The 18597-nt window shown below is 45.7% G+C and overlaps 1 protein-coding gene across 1 annotated transcript in view; it reads right to left on the bottom strand.

The window, feature by feature from the left end:
- The window catches only part of LOC124039882 (vesicle-fusing ATPase-like), a 108631-nt gene that overhangs the window by 79446 nt on the left and 10588 nt on the right, over positions 1–18597 (bottom strand). Inside the window, exons 2-7 of the mRNA XM_046356396.1 lie at positions 9473–9558; positions 7271–7370; positions 4832–4871; positions 1571–1737; positions 1108–1215; positions 743–818 (exon numbers count right to left, since the gene is read on the bottom strand). Of these exons, the coding sequence (XP_046212352.1) occupies positions 743–818; positions 1108–1215; positions 1571–1737; positions 4832–4871; positions 7271–7370; positions 9473–9558 (577 nt within the window). The remainder of the gene's footprint in view (positions 1–742; positions 819–1107; positions 1216–1570; positions 1738–4831; positions 4872–7270; positions 7371–9472; positions 9559–18597) is intronic.

Below are 18597 nucleotides of genomic sequence, written 5' to 3'. Positions count from 1 at the left end.
TATATACTAGGCGGTGACAAAAAAATTGTCAAAGACTCTAGTCACCCAAGTCATAGACCGTTCTTTCTTCTACCGCCTGGCCAGCGGTACCAGAGAGCCAAGTCTAGGTCCACAAGGCTCTTTAACAGCTTCTACCCCAAAGGCATAAGACTGCTGAACAATTTAATAAAATGACCACCTGGACTATTTACATTGACCCCCTCCCTTTGTTTTTACAATTCTGCTACTCGCTTATTATCCATGAATAGTCACTTTACAAATGACCTTGACTAACCTGTACGCCCGCACATTGACTCTGTACCGGTACCCCCCTGTGGCAACGCTTAGTTCATAGACAGGGGAACAGTGTCTAGGGCCATCTAGAATTGAGTCACTCAAAACTTGTGAGACCAAGACGAAAGGCCAACAAACTGTGGACAGGGTGCCACCTTGTGGCGGTATTGGGTAACAACAAGCACATGCCACAAATGGATAAAGTCAGTCAGGGCGGTTTAGCGTGTGGTATATTGAGGCCGAATGTCACTTAGTTTGTAAGGCTAAACTATCTCAAGCCTTAGTAATTCAAATTGTATTATGCTGAGGAACACGATTTGAGCACATCAACCTGTCAGATATATATGACCCTGATTTACACATACTGTAATGGATTGAGATTAAATCGATGTGCTGTAGTCACGTAATACAAGACAACGTCACACATGGCCAGTTTTCTGCATCGGACCGAGCCAGGGACGACACTTACCAATGAGGGTAAGAGAAGAGCTCTCGGCCTTCTCAAAAACCACCTGGCTGTTTCCCAGCAACAAGCCAATGTCAATCTGTATAGACCACAGAGACAGAAGACAGTTAGGAGTGAGTAGATGGTGGACAGAGAATTGTGCCCATTCTTCACGAGAATTTACGTTACCATCAAGCACATTGGGTGTGACTTCACCGTGTTATATAAACTATAACTACTGTATAGCTCGTGTAACTAGATTACTACTGTAACGACGATTAGTTCAAGTGTATGAACATTACCATGTAAAGTGTATTAATCATATATAAATGGTATATCTAATGGTGATAATCGAGGTCCTAAGGTAGGTTGATTGGTGCTCTTGATACCTTGTGCTTCTTCCCAGAGCCTGCTTCTCCCTTGAGGATGCTTGGGTCCATGGCTTCAATGTCTTTTATCAGCAGGCCAAACAGCTTGTCACAGAAACTAAACACCAGCTAGAGACATCAAGAAAGAGGAAGAGTGGACAACGCTAGAAGGTTAGAATAACGTAAAGCGCCATCAGCATGCAGAACACAAATACAAAAAGCGTGGCAACTTGGCACAATCTAAGAATACAACAAAAATGTTTGTGGTATTAAATCAACCTAAAGCCAAGAGTACGACAAAGTCGGCCCATGTTAATGATCCACAGTCAGTTTTGCCACTTTGCAATGGTTAAGCTGATCCTAGATCGGTTTCTAAGGGCAACTTCTACCAAGAGCCTCAAGACCACCAAAGTCTTGTAAAGAGGTGCGCAAGTAACCCCACCCTGTCACCCCAGCGTCCTTCTATAGGTTACAGTTCCCGTACCTGCTGGCCTGTACTGAAGGCCTGACTGTTGAAGTGCTGGATGAACTCTGCAGCCATCTTGTCCGAGTCGTATTGGCTGCTGTCCACACTCTTCTTCTGCAGGAAATCAATCTCCACCATCATGGTGCCCACACACTGCTTGGACTTGTCAAAGTTGTAGTTGGTCACTACATGGAAAGGAAACAGATAGCAGAAGCACGGTAGCTTTTCACCCCTTTACTCAGTTTTCATTTTCAAGTACAATGTCAAAAGTCTGATCGGTGTTCATTTGTAGTACCTTGCTCAATAGTGCTATTCACTTCGCATCATATTCCATGAACAACCATAAACAAGGACAAACACCTTTAGCATCATTGTTTTCTACTGGATTTTGCATATTGAATCACTTGGTTCAATAATACTAATGCTGTTCTTTCAACATCTGTTCACAGCCACCTAAGCAGTACGGTAATTATGCAAATTAGCCAATTACCAGCTCTATCCCAGATCAGGGTGTCTTTACATAGTGACACTTTGCTAATAACACTTTCAGAGGGGCATATTTCAACTAATATTATGCTGTTATCCTAGGCAGAGCTAGTCTGGTCCCATACTACATGTGTTGTTGTCGTCCATACATGTTTGGCTTGACAAAGAACGGACACAGAGAGGAGTTGGCCAAAGTTCTAAACCGATCTGGACCACCAAAAAAAAAAAAAAAAAGGCTCTGCGTGGTCAATCCGTCATCCGCAGTGGCCGTATACCATTTACTGCCATGCGGCCTCCGCTCAAGTCAGAGCATTCATGCTTCGCGGAGCAGAGCTATTCTGAAGGATGTAAGGCAGAGCTATAGGACTTAGGCTATTACCGCAAGCATCATCGCTATAGATATTATCGGACAATGGGTGTATACTGGCTAGGGCTTTGATAACCTGGCCGAGCTTCAAGACCACCACGATCTCTGAAGCGATCCATGTGCGAGATCAATCACTTCCCCTCCTCCACCACCCTCTCACTGTGTCCACGTAGATCACATCTATATGGTTGGCCAGACCAACCCCCTCCTCCACCACCCTCTCACAGCGTCCACGTAGATCACATCTATATGGGTGGCCAGACCAACCCCCTCCTCCACCACCCTCTCACTGCGTCCACGTAGATCACATCTATATGGTTGGCCAGACCAACCCCCTCCTCCACCACCCTCTCACTGCGTCCACGTAGATCACATCTATATGGGTGGCCAGACCAACCCCCTCCTCCACCACCCTCTCACTGCGTCCACGTAGATCACATCTATATGGGTGGCCAGACCAACCCCTCCTCCACCACCCTCTCACTGCGTCCACGTAGATCACATCTATATGGTTGGCCAGACCAACCCCCTCCTCCACCACCCTCTCACTGCGTCCACGTAGATCACATCTATATGGGTGGCCAGACCAACCCCCTCCTCCACCACCCTCTCACTGTGTCCACGTAGATCACATCTATATGGGTGGCCAGACCAACCCCTCCTCCACCACCCTCTCACTGTGTCCACGTAGATCACATCTATATGGGTGGCCAGACCAACCCCTCCTCCACCACCCTCTCACTGTGTCCACGTAGATCACATCTATATGGGTGGCCAGACCAACCCCTCCTCCACCACCCTCTCACTGTGTCCACGTAGATCACATCTATATGGGTGGCCAGACCAACCCCTCCTCCACCACCCTCTCACTGTGTCCACGTAGATCATATCTATATGGTTGGCCAGACCAACCCCTCCTCCACCACCCTCTCACTGCGTCCACGTAGATCACATCTATATGGGTGGCCAGACCAACCCCTCCTCCACCACCCTCTCACTGTGTCCACGTAGATCACATCTATATGGGTGACCAGACCAACCCCTCCTCCACCACCCTCCCACTGTGTCCACATAGATCACATCTATATGGGTGGCCAGACCAACCCCCTCCTCCACCACCCTCTCACTGGGTCCACGTAGATCACATCTATATGGGTGGCCAGACCAACCCCCTCCTCCACCACCCTCTCACTGCGTCCACGTAGATCACATCTATATGGTTGGCCAGACCAACCCCCTCCTCCACCACCCTCTCACTGGGTCCACGTAGATCACATCTATATGGGTGGCCAGACCAACCCCCTCCTCCTGAAACTATGGGTGTTTCTCAATATGCATACTACCGTGCTCCACACACATGTTCGGATTGCATTCTCAGAAGACGTTCTCCTGAGTTCGTTCTTGTGAGGACGAGAGGGTGGAGAAAGCATAAAACACTCGCCCCTACTGTATTACCTCACACTGCACTTCCCCATTCACTGAACCTTCTTCCAGCGAGGACAATTGCAACAATAGAGACTAAACAAGTTATACACAAAGCAAAAGGTTTTCCACCATAATTGTCAGCAAACTATATGTGAATCGTAATGATCTAGCTAGCCAGCTTGGTAAAAATGACCTAAAACTAAATGTTGTGCAAGGTAGATGTCCATTCTTTATGGGTAGCTAGCTGCTAATTGTTCGTGGCTAACAGACTACGCACACTGCAGTGGGTATTTGTGTCATGCTTACACTGAGGAACACTTCCCGAATATTGAGTTGCATCCCCTTTTTTCCCCACAGAACAAACTTAATTCATCGGGGCATGGACTCTACAAGGTGTCGAAAATGTTCCACAGGGTGGCTAACCCTGTTTCACACAGTTGTGTCAAGTGGGAAGCATCCCTGTGGAACACTTTCGACACCTTAGAGTTCATGCCCCGATTTCCAAATGTTTTACCTGGGCCAAATTGAGATACAGGAACTCTATCCTTGGCTACTCCATTCAAAATACGTACATCAGAGAAGTGCCCTCCATGCTCCGTTTTGCAAAACTTGATTTTAACTCATACTCCGACCCTCCCATGCTCCAATTTGCGTGCTCGGAGCACGGTAGCATGGATGTTGAGAAACAACCTATACATCTAAAATCAACAGGCTGGGGGTGGCATTTGAAGCTCTATCACTGCAGCAAAGGACCATGGGATAATTGGCATTTCTCTGGCAGAGGGGAAATATCTCTAAAAACCTTTAGAGTGAAACATGATTAAGCAACCTTTCATATACTGGCCCAATACTCTAACCACTTGGCTACCTGCCGCCCCATCTGGTGGCGAATGATAGGACAGCAGTTATACAATGGCAATCAATGAGAAGAATTCAGAGAGACTGCACTTTGTCTTCCTGCATTCACCTCACAGTTCAATACCATCATGTTTTAGTCTTACCTTCCACATCCTGACCAATGGAGAGGCCTGCCCATTTTCTCTGGGAAAACAAGTAATGTATCCTAGTCAGTGTACAGTTCAACTATGCAAACAAAGACCATATAAAAAGGGCAACACTATCTATAGAATCCAGTTGCCCAGCAACAAGGTACAAACAGGATCAGGAAAAAGAGACATTCTAACATACAGTACCAGTCAAACGTTTGGACACACCTACTCATTCAAGGGTTCTTTATTTTGACTATGTTCTGCATTGTAAAATAATAATGAATACATCAAAATGATGAAATAACACATGCAATCACATAGTAACCAAAATATATTTTATATTCTTCAAAGTAGCTACTCTTTGCTTTGATCACAGCTTTGCACACTTGGCATTCCCTCAACCAGCTTCCTGGAATGCATTTCAATTAACAGATGTGCCGCCCTAAAAGTTCATTTGTGGAATTTCTTTCCTTCTTAATGCGTTTGCGCTAATACGTTGTTTTGTGACATGGTAGGGGTGGTATACAGAAGATAGCCCTATTTGGTAAAATACCAAGTCTATATTATGGCAAGAACAGCTCAAATGAGGAAAGAGAAACGACAGTCCATCATTACTTTAAGACATGAAGGTCAGTCAACCAGGAACACTTCAAGAACTTTGAAAGTTTCCTCAAATGCAGTCACAAAAACCATCAAGCGCTATGATGAAACTGGCTCTCATGAGGACCGCCACAGGAAAGGAAGACCCAGAGTTACTTCTGCTGCAGAGGATAAGTTCATTACACTTAACAGCCTCAGAAATTGCAGCCCAAATAAATGCTTCACATAGTTCAAGTAACAGACACATCTCAACATCAATTGTTCAGGAGACTGCGTGAACCAGGCCTTCATGGTCAAATTGCTGTAAAGAAACCACTACTAAAGGACACCATTAAGAAGAAGAGACTTGCTTGGGCCAAGAAATACGAGCAATGGACATTAGACCGGTGGAAATCAGTCCTTTGGTCTGGAGTCCAAATTTGTGATGTTTGGTTCCAACAACTGTGTCTTTGTGACGCAGAGTAGGTGAACAAATTATCTCCACATGTGTGGTTCCCACCGTGAAGCATGGAGGTGGTGTGATGGTGCTTTGCTGGTGACACTGTCAGTGATTTATTTAGAATTCATGGCACACTTAACAAGCATGGCAACCATAGCATTCTATAGCAATACACCATCCAATCAGGTTTGTGCTTAGTGGGACGATCATTTGTTTTTCAACAGGCCAATGACCCATCACACCTCCAGGGTGTGTAAGGGCTATTTGACCAAGAATGAGATTGATTAAGTGCTGCATCAGCTGACCTTGCCTCCACAATCACCCGACCTCAACCCAATTGAGAAGGTTTGGGATGAGTTGTACCGCAGAGTGAAGGAAAAGCAGCCTACAAGTGCTCAGCATATGTGGAAACTCCTTCAAGACAGTTGGAAAAGCATTCCAGGTGAAGTTGGTTGAGAGAATGCTAAGAGTGTACAAATCTGTGATTAAGGCAAAGGTGCCAAATAACACACATGATTCCATATGTGTTATTTCATTGTATGTCTGTCTTCACTATTATTCTACAATGTAGAAAATAGTCTAAAAAATTAAGAAAAACCGTCAAATGAGTAGGTGTCCAAACTTTTGACTGATACTGTATTTTTGCAACTACTAGACAGTACACCTCCAATGAACCATCAGTGATAACTAGGGTGTTCTGACAACTACAGTGATGTAGGCTGTCTCTTAAACACGGTCTTATTTTACAACATCTTTCAAGAAGAACATCAGTCCCACAACAGGTAAAAAAAAAAAATCCGGACCGGGCTAAGGGTTTTTGACTGATAGTTGAACCCACGTGTCACCTACTTTACATGGTGGCCGAAGCTCTAAGCTACTGTACGGCGCATTAGTCCATTGATTCATGTCCAGCCAAGAGTTATCATGTAGCGCATTGCTACAATCTTATAAAATGTCTACGGTCCTATTTACAACTGCTTCTGTTCATGACTCCAATCTAGTTGTGAAATAAGACCGGCCAAGGAGGACGTTGCTGGAGTACCTGAGTGCCGGCTGTGGCTGCAGAGTTTATAGAAGGAGAAAGAGCAGGCAGAGACAAGCAAAAGGTCAAAAGCAGCGACAGACATGATAGGAGACAACAGAGTGGAGGAGGAGCACGCACACAGGACGGGCCATAGTAAGCCAGACAGCTAAAGTCAAATACAGTCAGAAGATCATCCACACATTGTGACTGCGCTGCACCTGTAGAAACCAACTTTATCATCGTCATCGATTAAATGATGACTTTAGTTATAACGCCCTAAAACATGTGGGTTCGACTTGGTCAATGTATCATTTATCTATCAAGTAAGGATAGCTTTGAACACAGTGTGTGTAGCCTATTTTATGAAGGCCATGATGGTGTCTCCTACCTGTGGCAGACTGAAGGCGATGGTCCCCGGGACCACACTCTGGTGGGTCTTCACTGTGAACACAAACTTGTGGGTCGGCGTGGTTCTCACGGTCACGTGACTGCATAGAAAAGAAGAGGACTATCATATCATACAGAGAAAACTATGATATGTACAGTGGGGCAAAAAAAAACATTTAGTCAGCCACCAAATGTGCAAGTTCCTCCACTTAAAAAGATGAGGCCTGTAATTGTCATCATGGGTGCACTTCAACTATGATAGACAAAATGAGAAGAAAAAAAAAATCCAGAAAATCACATTGTAGGATTTTCAATGAATTTATTTGCAAATTATGGTGGAAAATAAGTATTTGATCAATAAAAGTTTCTCAATAATTTGTTATATACCCTTTGTTGGCAATGACAGAGGTCAAATGTTTTCTGTAAGTCTTCACACACTGTTGCTGGTATTTTGGCCCATTCCTCCATGCAGATCTCTAGAGCAGTGATGTTTTGGGGATATTGCTGGGCAACACAGACTTCCAACTCCCTCCAAAGATGTTCTATGGGGTTGAGATCTGAAGACTGGCTAGGCCACTCCAGGGCCTTGAAATGCTTCTTACGAAGCCACTCCTTCGTTGCCCGGGCAGTGTGTTTGGGATCATTATCATGCTGAAAGACCCAGCCACGTTTCTTCTTCAATGCCCTTGCTGATGGAAGGAGGTTTTCACTCAAAATCTCACGATACATGGTCCCATTCATTCTTTCCTTTACACGGATCAGTCATCCTGGTCCCTTTGCAGAAAAACAGCCACAAAGCATGATGTTTCCACCCCCATGCTTCACAGTAGGTATGGTGTTCTTTGGATGCAACTCAGCATTCTTTGTCCTCCAAACACAACGAGTTGAGTTTTTACCAAAAAGTTATATTTTGGTTTCATCTGACCATATGACATTCTCCCAATCTTCTTCTGGATCATCCAAATGCTCTCCAGCAAATGTCAGATGGGCCTGGACATGTACTGGCTTAAACAGAGGGGCACATCTGGCACTGCAGGACTTGAGTCCCTGGCGGTGTAGTGTGTTACTGATGGTAGGCTTGGTTACTTTGGTCCTAGCTCTCTGCAGGTCATTCACTAGGTCCCCCCGTGTGGTTCTGGGATTTTGGCTCACTGTTCTTGTGATCATTTTCACCCCACGGGGTGAGCTCTTGCGTGGAGCCCCAGATCAAGGGAGATTATCAGTGGTCTTGTATATCTTCCATTTCCTAATAATTGCTCCCACAGTTGATTTCTTCAAACCAAGCTGCTTACCTATTGCAGATTCAGTCTTCCCAGCCTAGTGCAGGTCTACAATTTTGTTTCTGGTGTCCTTTGACAGCTCTTTGGTCTTGGCCATAGTGGAGTTTGGAGTGTGACTGTTTGAGGTTGTAGACAGGTGTCTTTTATACTGATAACAAGTTCAAACAGGTGCCATTAATACAGGTAACGAGTGGAGGACAGAGGAGCCTCTTAAAAGAAGAAGTTACAGGTCTGTGAGAGCCAGAAATCTTGCTTGTTTGTAGGTGACCAAATTCTTATTTCCCACCATAATTTGCAAATAAATTCATAAAAAATCCTATAATGTGATTTTCTGGATTTTATTCTCTCATTTTGTCTGTCATAGTTGAAGTGTACCTATGATGAAAACTACAGGCCTCTCTCATCTTTGTAAGTGGGAGAACATGCACAATTGGTGGCTGACTAAATACTTTTGTGCCCCACATTATGTTTACATGGATAGCAAGCATGATATTGAGATCATTTTTGAATCCCCTTTATTGGTTCAAGACCCGACAGAGAGACACAGTGAGACCATATGTTCCATGGGTGGGTTACTTCTTTCACCAGGTAAGAGCTTTGGTGAGTCCCACATCTGCCCCAGAGGGACAGTTGCAAGGCCAGAGATGAAAAGACAGAACAACATTATTTAGTGATAGAGAATGAAATCAGAGCAGCCACAGACAGAATGTGACAGCCCTGGGGCTTTTGGCATCCTGGCTAGAGAGCTGAGCCCCAGTGATCCACTGTGATCTACCGCCACACACACACACACACACACACACACACACACAAACACACACACAGGCCTTTGATGTGGCAGAGGCACCTCAGGGCTGGGGATCAAAACGCACGTACATGCATAAACAGCATACAACCATAGTGGTCACACACACATTACTTACTGTTCAAACTGTGGGTCCTTCTCACTCACGACTGCGCAGTTGGTAAGTGACAGTTCGTCTGTTGGGCATCGCGCCGCTTGCATAGTCTGGCAAGGAGAATAACAGAAAAGAAAAGACTCAATAACCGTTAAAAAAAAAAAAAAATTAAAGGAACATGTCCCGGTGACATACCAATTGCAATTGATATGGTGTAATGAAAATATTTCCTCTTTCACACCCCTTGTCTGTGGTATCACATGGCCTATGCCTTTTCGTAAGTTTCAGCTATTTGAAAAGATTGTACTACTAAAGGCTGCTCCAATCCAGTTAAGTAGAAAGGACCTGCGTCATTTCCTCAACATTGCTCCCGAGTGGTGCAGCGGTCTAAGGCACTGCATCTCAGCGCTAGAGACCTTCATTAGAGGCACCCTGGCTCGAAAACAGGCTGTATCGCAACCGGCAGCAATTAGGAGTCCCATAGGGCTTGGCCGGGTAGGCCGTCATTGCAAATAAGAATTTGTTCTTAACTGACTGGTCTAGTTACAGGTTAAATAAAATATTGAGATAAGTGTATTTTGGAGGCATATAGCAAACAAACAGATAGGCCTAGGCTACATATGGGACAAACTGCATTCCCATGTCGATTGTCAACTTACACTCTTTTAAACCAGATCGCTTCTTTTCAAATAAACAGTTTTTTTTTGCCTGTGTGCCAAACTTCCCATATTGCCTCTGTGCAAGTTAGTGGGTCTAAGACGAATTCAATTTAGCCTAGGCAGTGAATGGGGTTGTCCCTCCACTCCAGCTAATTTGATTGGATGGAAAAGCTTTTCCTGCTATTGGCTATCCATTCATACATATCCCCAGAAATGGGAGGGAAGCATTGAAAATATATTGATGTAAACTGAAAAGAGATAACAAGTGAAGAATAGGGCTTTGTGGGTAGTGAAGACATGTAGGATGGTTGACAAGCCTCATACAGATGCAAAACAACTCAGGTTTGTTAACCAAAAACAAAAAAACAACAAATGAACCCCATTTCATAAAGTGTAGGCTAAAGTTCTCCCTTGAGGGATTCTGTTTAAACCAACAGTGTAACTCAAACTATTGCACATTTCATGAAAGAAATCAACTGTCTAGGCCGGGGTTGTTGTTTTGCATCTTCCTGAGAATAAAGTCATTACTCCTAGCTACTTCTTTGAGGAGCGATGGTAAAATTCTAGCAACGTGACACCTCGGACTTCAAGCTATTTTCCAGGCCAAAGCAACTTTCTCATAACGGTTGATAGTAACCTTGTAATATATCACAGCTATAAGTTATCCACAGGGATGATGGTGATTTATACAAGCCATAGCCTCTCACAGTGCAAAGAGTTACAAGTGTAACATGTTATACATCTCCAGAAAAATATATTTTGAAGAGTTCAAATACCCATGCCTCCACTCTCCAACTTCTGCTGAATGATATGTCCTAAAAATAATCTAGATGTTTTCCTAGCGATTCACAGTATAAACTGGAACATGCTCTGTCAAATGGCACATATTAAAACAGGTGAATTCAGGTGAACGCTATGATCCTTTATTGATGCCACCTGTTAAATCCACTTCAAATCAGGTAGATTTAAAGAAACTTTAAGACTTGAGACAAATGAGACATGGATTGTGTGTGCCATTCAGAGGGTGAATGGGCAAGGCAAAATATTTAAAAGTGCCTTTGAACAAAGGATAGTCGTAGGTGCCAGGTGCACCGGTTTGAGTGTGTCAAGAACTGTAACGCTGCTGGATTTTTCACACTCAACCATTTCCTGTGTGAATGCAGAATGGTTCAACACCCAAAGGGCATAACACCAACGCTTTCGGCACCTTGTAGAGTCCATCCCCCAATGAACTGAGGCTGTTCTGAGGGCAAAAGGGGGTGCAACTCAATATTAGGAAGATGTTCCTAATGTTTTGTACACTCAGTGGCTCTGAGTGTCAATTCACTTCTGGGCCACATCCTGAATGATGGCAGCCCATTCTTGCATAATCAATGCTTGGAGTGTCAGAATTTGTGGGTTTTCGTTTGTCCACCCACCTCTTGAGGATTGACCACAAGTTCTCAATGGGATTAAGGTCTGGGGAGTTTCCTGGCCATGGACCCAAGATATCGATGTTTTGTTCCCAGAGCCACTTAGTTATCAATTTTGACAAGGTGCTCCATCATGCTGGAAAAGGCATTGTTCGTCACCAAACAGTTCCTGGATAGTTGGGAGAAGTTGCTCTTTGGAGGATGTGTCGGTACCATTCTTTATTCACGGCTGTGTTCTTAAGCAAAATTGTGAGTGAGCCCACTCCCTTGGCTGAGAAGCAACCCCACACATGAATGGTCTCAGGATGCTTTACTGTTGGCATGACACAGGACTGATGGTAGCGCTCACCTTGTCTTCTCCGGACAAGCTTTTTTCCGGATGCACCAAACAATCGGAAAGGGGAATCATCAGAGAAAATGACTTTACCCCAGTCCTCAGGAGTCCAATCCGTGTACCTTTTGCAGGATATCAGTCTGTCCCTGATGTTTTTCCAGGAGAGAAGTGGCTTCTTTGCTGCCCTTCTTGACACCAGGCCATCCTCCAAAAGTCTTCGCCTCACTGTGTGTGCAGATGCACTCACGCCTGCCTGCTACAATTCCTGAGCAAGCTCTGTACTGGTGGTGCCCCGATCACCCAGCTGAATCAACTGTAGGAGACGATCCTGGCGCCCTGAAGTCTTTTTCACAACAATTGAACCGCTCTCCTTGAAGTTCTTGATGATCCGATCTTACTGTCAGCAATATCCTTGCCTGTGATGCCCTTTTTGTGCAAAGCAATGATGACGGCACATCCCTTGCAGGTAACCATGTTTGACAGAGGAAGAACAATGATTCCAAGCACCACACTCCTTTTGAAGCTTCCAGTCTGTTATTTGAACTCAATCAGCATGACATAGTGATCTCCAGCCTTGTCCTCGTCAACACTCACACCTGTGTTAACCAGATAAATCACTGATATGTCAGCTGCTCCTTTTGTGGCAGGACTGAAATGCAGTGGAAATGTTTTTGGGAGGATTCAGTTCATTTGCATGACAAAGAGCGACTTTGCAATTAATTGCAATTCATCTAATCACTCTTCTGTAACGACGTCCGTCTGTTGTAAGAAGAGAGTCAGACCGAAATGCAGCGTGTAGGTTACTCATGACTTTTAATTAAAGTATCGTGGTACATGAAATAACTGAAATAAACGAAAACAACAAACCAAACGTGAAACTAATTACAGCCTATCTGGTGACTACTACACAGAGACAGGTACAAACACCCACAAATTACAACGCAAAAGTCAGGCTGTCTAAATACGGTTCTCAATCAGAGACAACGACAAGCACCTGACTGATTGAGAATCGCCCCAGGCAGCCAAGCCTAACTAGACACACCCCTAATCATACACAATCCCAATTACTACAAACCCCAATACGAAACAAAACAATTAAACCCATGTCACACCCTGGCTTACCCAAACATATACCAAAAACACAAAATATAATGACCAAGGCGTGACAGAACCCCCCCCCCTAAGGTGCGGACTCCGGGACGCACCTCAAGAGCATAGGGAGGGTCCGGGTGGGCGTCTGTCCATGGTGGCGGTTCTAGCTCGGGACGTGGACCCCACTCCATAAATGTCCTAGTTCCTCCCCTTCGCGTCCTGGGATAATCCACCTTCTCCGCCGACCATGGCCTAATAGTCCTCACCCTGATCCCCACATAACTGAGGGGCAGCCCGGGACAGCGGGGCAGCCCGGGACAGTGGGGCATCTCGGGACAGAGGGGCAGCCCGGGACAGAGGGGCAAGCCCGGGACCGATGCAGCCCGGGACCGATGCAGCCCGGGACTGAGGGGAAGCCCGGTACTGAGGGGAAGCCCGGTACTGAGGGGAAGCCCGGTACTGAGAGGAAGCCCGGTACTGAGAGGAAGCCCGGTACTGAGAGGAAGCCCGGTACTGAGAGGAAGCTCAGGCAGGTAGTAGGCTCCGGTAAATCCTGGCTGGCTGGTGGAACTGGATGATTCAGGTTGTCTGGCCGATCTGGCGGATCCTGGCAGACTGGCGGCGCTGGGCAGACTGGCGGCGCTGGGCAGACTGGCGGCGCTGGGCAGACTGGCGGCGCTGGGCAGACTGGCGGCGCTGGGCAGACTGGGAGCACTGGCGGAGCTGGGCAGACTGGGGACTCCGGCAGCGCAGGAGAGGAGAAAGGCTCTGGCTGCGCTAAACAGGCGGGAGACTCCGATAGCGCAGGAGAAGAGAAAAGCGCTGGCTGCGCTGAACAGGCGAGGAGCACCGGAGGCCTGGTGCGTGGTGCTGGAACTGGTGGTACTGGATCTAGGACACGCACAGGAAGCCTGGTGCGGGGAGCTGCTACCGGAGGACTGGTATGTAGAGGTGGCTCTGGATAGACCGGACCGTGCAGGCGCACTGGAGCTCTTGAGCAACGAGCCTGCCCAAGCTTACCTGGCTCGATGCCCACTCTAGCCCGGCCAATAGGAAGGGCTGTTATGTGCCGCAGCTGGCTCTGCACCCGCACTGGAAACACCGTGCGCTCCATAGCATAACACGGTGCCTGCCCGGTCTCTCTAGCCCAACGGTGAGCACAGGGAGTATGCGCAGGTCTCCTACCTGGCATAACTATTCTCCCTTCCAGCCTCCCCCCAATACATTTTTTGGGGTGACTTTCCGGTTTCCAACCGCGTCGCCGTGCTGCTTCCTCATACCTGCGCCTCTCCGCTTTAGCTGCTTCTATTTCCTCCTTGGGACGGCGATATTCTCCCGGCTGCGCCCAGGGTCCTTTTCCGTCTAATTCCTCCTCCCATGTCCAAATCTCCAAATGGTGCAGCCTCTCCCACTGCAACTGCTCTTCACGATTAACAGGGAGAGTAGGCTCAGGTCTGACTCCTGACACAGCCACTCTCTCTCTGCGCTTTCCCCCGTTACTTTCGGTTTTCGCTCTGTATAGCCGTGCTTTCCTTTTCGACTCCATACGTCTATAGCCCTCTTCGCATTGCTGTAGGGAATCCCAGGCGGGCTCCTGCACTCGCTCTGGGTCGGCCGCCCACCTGTCGATTTCTTCCCACGTAGTATACTCCATGCTTCTGCTGTCCATAACGTCCTCCTTCAGATCCTGCCAGTTCACACGCTGCTCGGTCTGCGAGTGGTGGGTGTTTCTGTAACAATGTTTGTCTGTTGTAAGAAGAGAGTCAGACCGAAATGCAGCGTGTAGGTTACTCATGACTTTTAATGAAAGTATCGTGGTACATGAAATAACTGAAATAAACTAAAACAACAAACCAAACGTGAAACTAATTACAGCCTATCTGGTGACTACTACACAGAGACAGGTACAAACACCCACAAATTACAACACGAAAGTCAGGCTGTCTAAATACGGTTCTCAATCAGAGACAACGACAAGCACCTGACTGATTGAGAATCGCCCCAGGCAGCCAAGCCTAACTCAACACACCCCTAATCATACACAATCCCAATTACTACAAACCCCAATACGAAACACAACAATTAAACCCATGTCACACCCTGGCTTACCCAAACATATACCAAAAACACAAAATATAATGACCAAGGCGTGACATCTTCATAACATTATGGAGTATATGCAAATTGCCATCATACAAACTGAGGCAGCAGACTGTGAAAATTAATATTTGTGTAATTCTCAAAACCTTTGGCCACAACTGTACATAGCTTCTAACGGTAGCTTGCAAAGTAAACATTCTGTGCCATTCTGCTGCTTGACAGGCATGAACCACTTAGGATGGGAAATTAACCTAAACCACTCACACTTGTCAGGTATTGTTCACTTCTACAGCACTCAAATATCCAATTAACTGTGGCCAATATTGAGAGATATCGGGACCGTCACGTATCTGAAATGACATGATCGGTTGATGTTTACTGATCTTGAAAAAGTATGCAGTTACTTGCTGTACAACTCTGATGACGGAGCTAAATGTGCGCAATTGTTTTGCATGGAATAATCAGAAATGTGTACTTTGACTATAGGTATTCAAGAAGTGATGATATTACAACCAAATAGATAACATTTAACAATCCCTTGGAAAACGGCACATAGCCGTCAATGGTTCTATTGGAGCTGGGGGGGGGGGGGGGGGTTCTCCTTGCTCCTTACCAAGTTATGGTGACGTTTTATTAACAACGACCTATAGAAAGCTTGACCATATATCTTGAGAGCCATGCAATTGCAATAGGGTCCTAAGTACAGCAGTGTTTTCCCTAGGATATTTTATCTACACACAACAGCCTATAACGACAAATCAAACAGATTTAGACATTTTTGCCAATGTATTAAAAACAGAAATACCTTGCATAATTATTCAGAATCTTTGCTATGAGACTCAAAATTGAGCTCAGGTGCATGCTGCTCCATTGATCATTCTTGAGATGTTTCTACTTGATTTTAGTCAATTCAATTGATTGGACATGATATGGAAAGGCACACACCTGTCTATATAAGGTCCCACAGTTGACAGTGATGTCAGATCAAAAACCAAACCATGTGGTTGAAGGAATTGTCCAAGGAACTCCGAGGCAAGATTGTGTAGAGGCACAGATCTGGGGAATTGAAGGTGTCCAGGAACACAGTGGCCTCCATCATTCTTAAATGGAAGAAGTCTGGAACCACCAACACCCTTCATAGAGCTGGCTGCCAGGCCAAACTGAGCAATCGGGGGGAGAAGGGCCTTGGTCAGGGAGGTGACCAAGAACCCGAAGGTCACTGACAGAGCTCCTCTGTGGAGATGGGAGAACCTTCCAGAAGGACAACCATCTCTGCTGCACTCCACCAATCAGGCCTTTATGGTAGAGTGCCCATACAGAAGCCAACACTCAGTAAAAGGCACGTAACAGCCCGCTTGGCGTTTGCCAAAAGGTACCAAAAGGACTCTCAGACCATGAGAAACAAGATTCTCTGGTTTGATGAAACCAAGACTGAACTCTTTGGCCTGTCTGGTGGAAACCTGGCACTATCCCTACGGTGAAGCATGATGGTGGTAGCATCATGCTGTGGGGATGTTTCTCAGTGGCAGGGACTGGGAGACTATTCAGGATTGAGGGAAAGATGAATGGAGCAAAGTACAGAGAGATCCTTGATGAAAACCTGCTCCAGAGAGCTCAGGTCCTCAGACTGGGGCGAAGGTTCACCTTCCAACAGGACAATGACCCTAAGCACACAGCCAAGACAACGCAGGAGTGGTTTCAGGACAAGTCTCTGAATGTCCTTGAGTGGCCCAGCCAGAGCCCGGACTTGAACCTGACTGAACTTCTCTGGAGAGACCTGAAAATAGCTGTGCAGCGACACTCCCCATCCAACCGGACAGAGCTTGAGAGGATCTGCAGAGAACAATGGGAGAAACACCCCAAATACAGGTGTGCCAAGCTTGTCGCGTCATACCCAAGAAGACTTGAGGCTGTAATCGTTGCCAAAGGTGCTTTAACAAAAGTACTGAGTAAAGAGTCTGAATACTTATGTAAAATGTCAAATTTCCATTTATTTTCACAAACATTTCTACAGCAGTGTTTTTGCTTTGTCAATATGAGGATTGTGTGTAGATTGAGGGGGAAAAAATACAATTTCATAAATTTTAGAATAAGGCTGTAATGTAACAAAATGAGGACAAAGTCAAATGGTCTGAATACTTTCCGAATGCACTGTACGTTTTCGTGTTCGTGAGAGTCACATTTCCATAGAGCGGTCATATATTAGCGTGTATCCCAAACTGTTCAGACAGAAGTTGGCAGATCGGATGTACCGACGATTGTGGGGATCATTTTTGTGAGAAGACCAAATTTTGGGATGTCTCATGGTCTGCGACACTAGTTCTGTCACCTTTCACCGCAGATGTGGAAGAGCGACATCGGCGGATGCAGTGGATTGAGACGCAGCCCATGCAAAGGTCTCTAGCTTAAACTGACAGCGAGCCAGCTACAGTCTGATTTTTTTTATCATGCCAATTATTTTTCTGCAGGGGATTTCCTGCAATTCCTTCAACAGCTTATACTGTGTTCCTATGTTGTCCGAGTGACTCAAACATAACAAAATCAATGGTGGCCTGTCATGCCAAATAGTGTCCCCCTGTCAAAAAGTGCCCCCCCCCAACCCACATCACAGTGGGAGTCGCTGAGTTCTATCAAAAAATAGCTCTTCAAAAACAGTGTTTTTAACGGTGTAAACCTGCTGCTTCAAGAAAATCTGATTTTAAATAGGAATAAATCATTTAAGCTGTTTATAGATTGACGTTAGCTACTGTACTTATTAACCTCAGCCTGCCTAGTCAGCTAGCCAGCTACAGTCGCTAGCTAGCTAGACAGTTTTATTTAGATTACGTTAGCTAGTTAGCTACTGTAACTTATTGTAGCTTTGTTTGTATTTAGCTTGCACTTCAAATGGCATCCCTCTGAGATTATTCTATTTTTCCAATCAGGCAAAGTACTATGAAGGCACCACTGATCGACAAGAGGCGCAACATTCTGAAAAATTCACAATTCAGGGCAACGTTAAGAAGTTAACTTCTGTTAGACAACTGGGCGGATTTAGCTATGTACAACAATCTTTCAACCATTTTCTATCTAGCTTGTTGGTCATCTACATGTTGCTAGCTATACATATAGTTCAGTGGAGGCTGGCTCATAATAAGGTATGGAGTAAATGAAATGGTATCAAACAAGTGGTGTGGTTGATACCATTCCATTGACTCCATTCAAACCAATATTATAAGCCATCCTCCCCTCAGCAGCCTCCACTGATATAGTTACATGTCAGTCATATTGTGGTATCTAGCGATAAGTTATAACTGGGGGGGGTTAAAGTGAAAGAGGGACAGTGAGGTGGGAAGAGAGTGGAAGACAGAGGGAGGCGAAAGCAAGCGAGCAGTGCAAATGTACTTAAAGTTATTTCAACTCTTCCCTCCCAACTTGTTAGGCAATCATATGTACCTACGAAGGAAGAATGGCCAGCCACACAGGATGGTGGTTTCTACTAAGGAGGAGGCCGTGCTGACCAAGATGCACGCTGGCCATTTCGGAGTGAAGCGCATGATTGCCATAAATCAA

Source organism: Oncorhynchus gorbuscha, linkage group LG07 (genome assembly GCF_021184085.1).
Source record: "Oncorhynchus gorbuscha isolate QuinsamMale2020 ecotype Even-year linkage group LG07, OgorEven_v1.0, whole genome shotgun sequence".
NCBI lineage: Eukaryota > Metazoa > Chordata > Actinopteri > Salmoniformes > Salmonidae > Oncorhynchus > Oncorhynchus gorbuscha.
The sequence above is the reverse complement of the archived record's forward strand: the minus strand, read 5'-3'. Positions and strand labels throughout refer to the sequence as shown.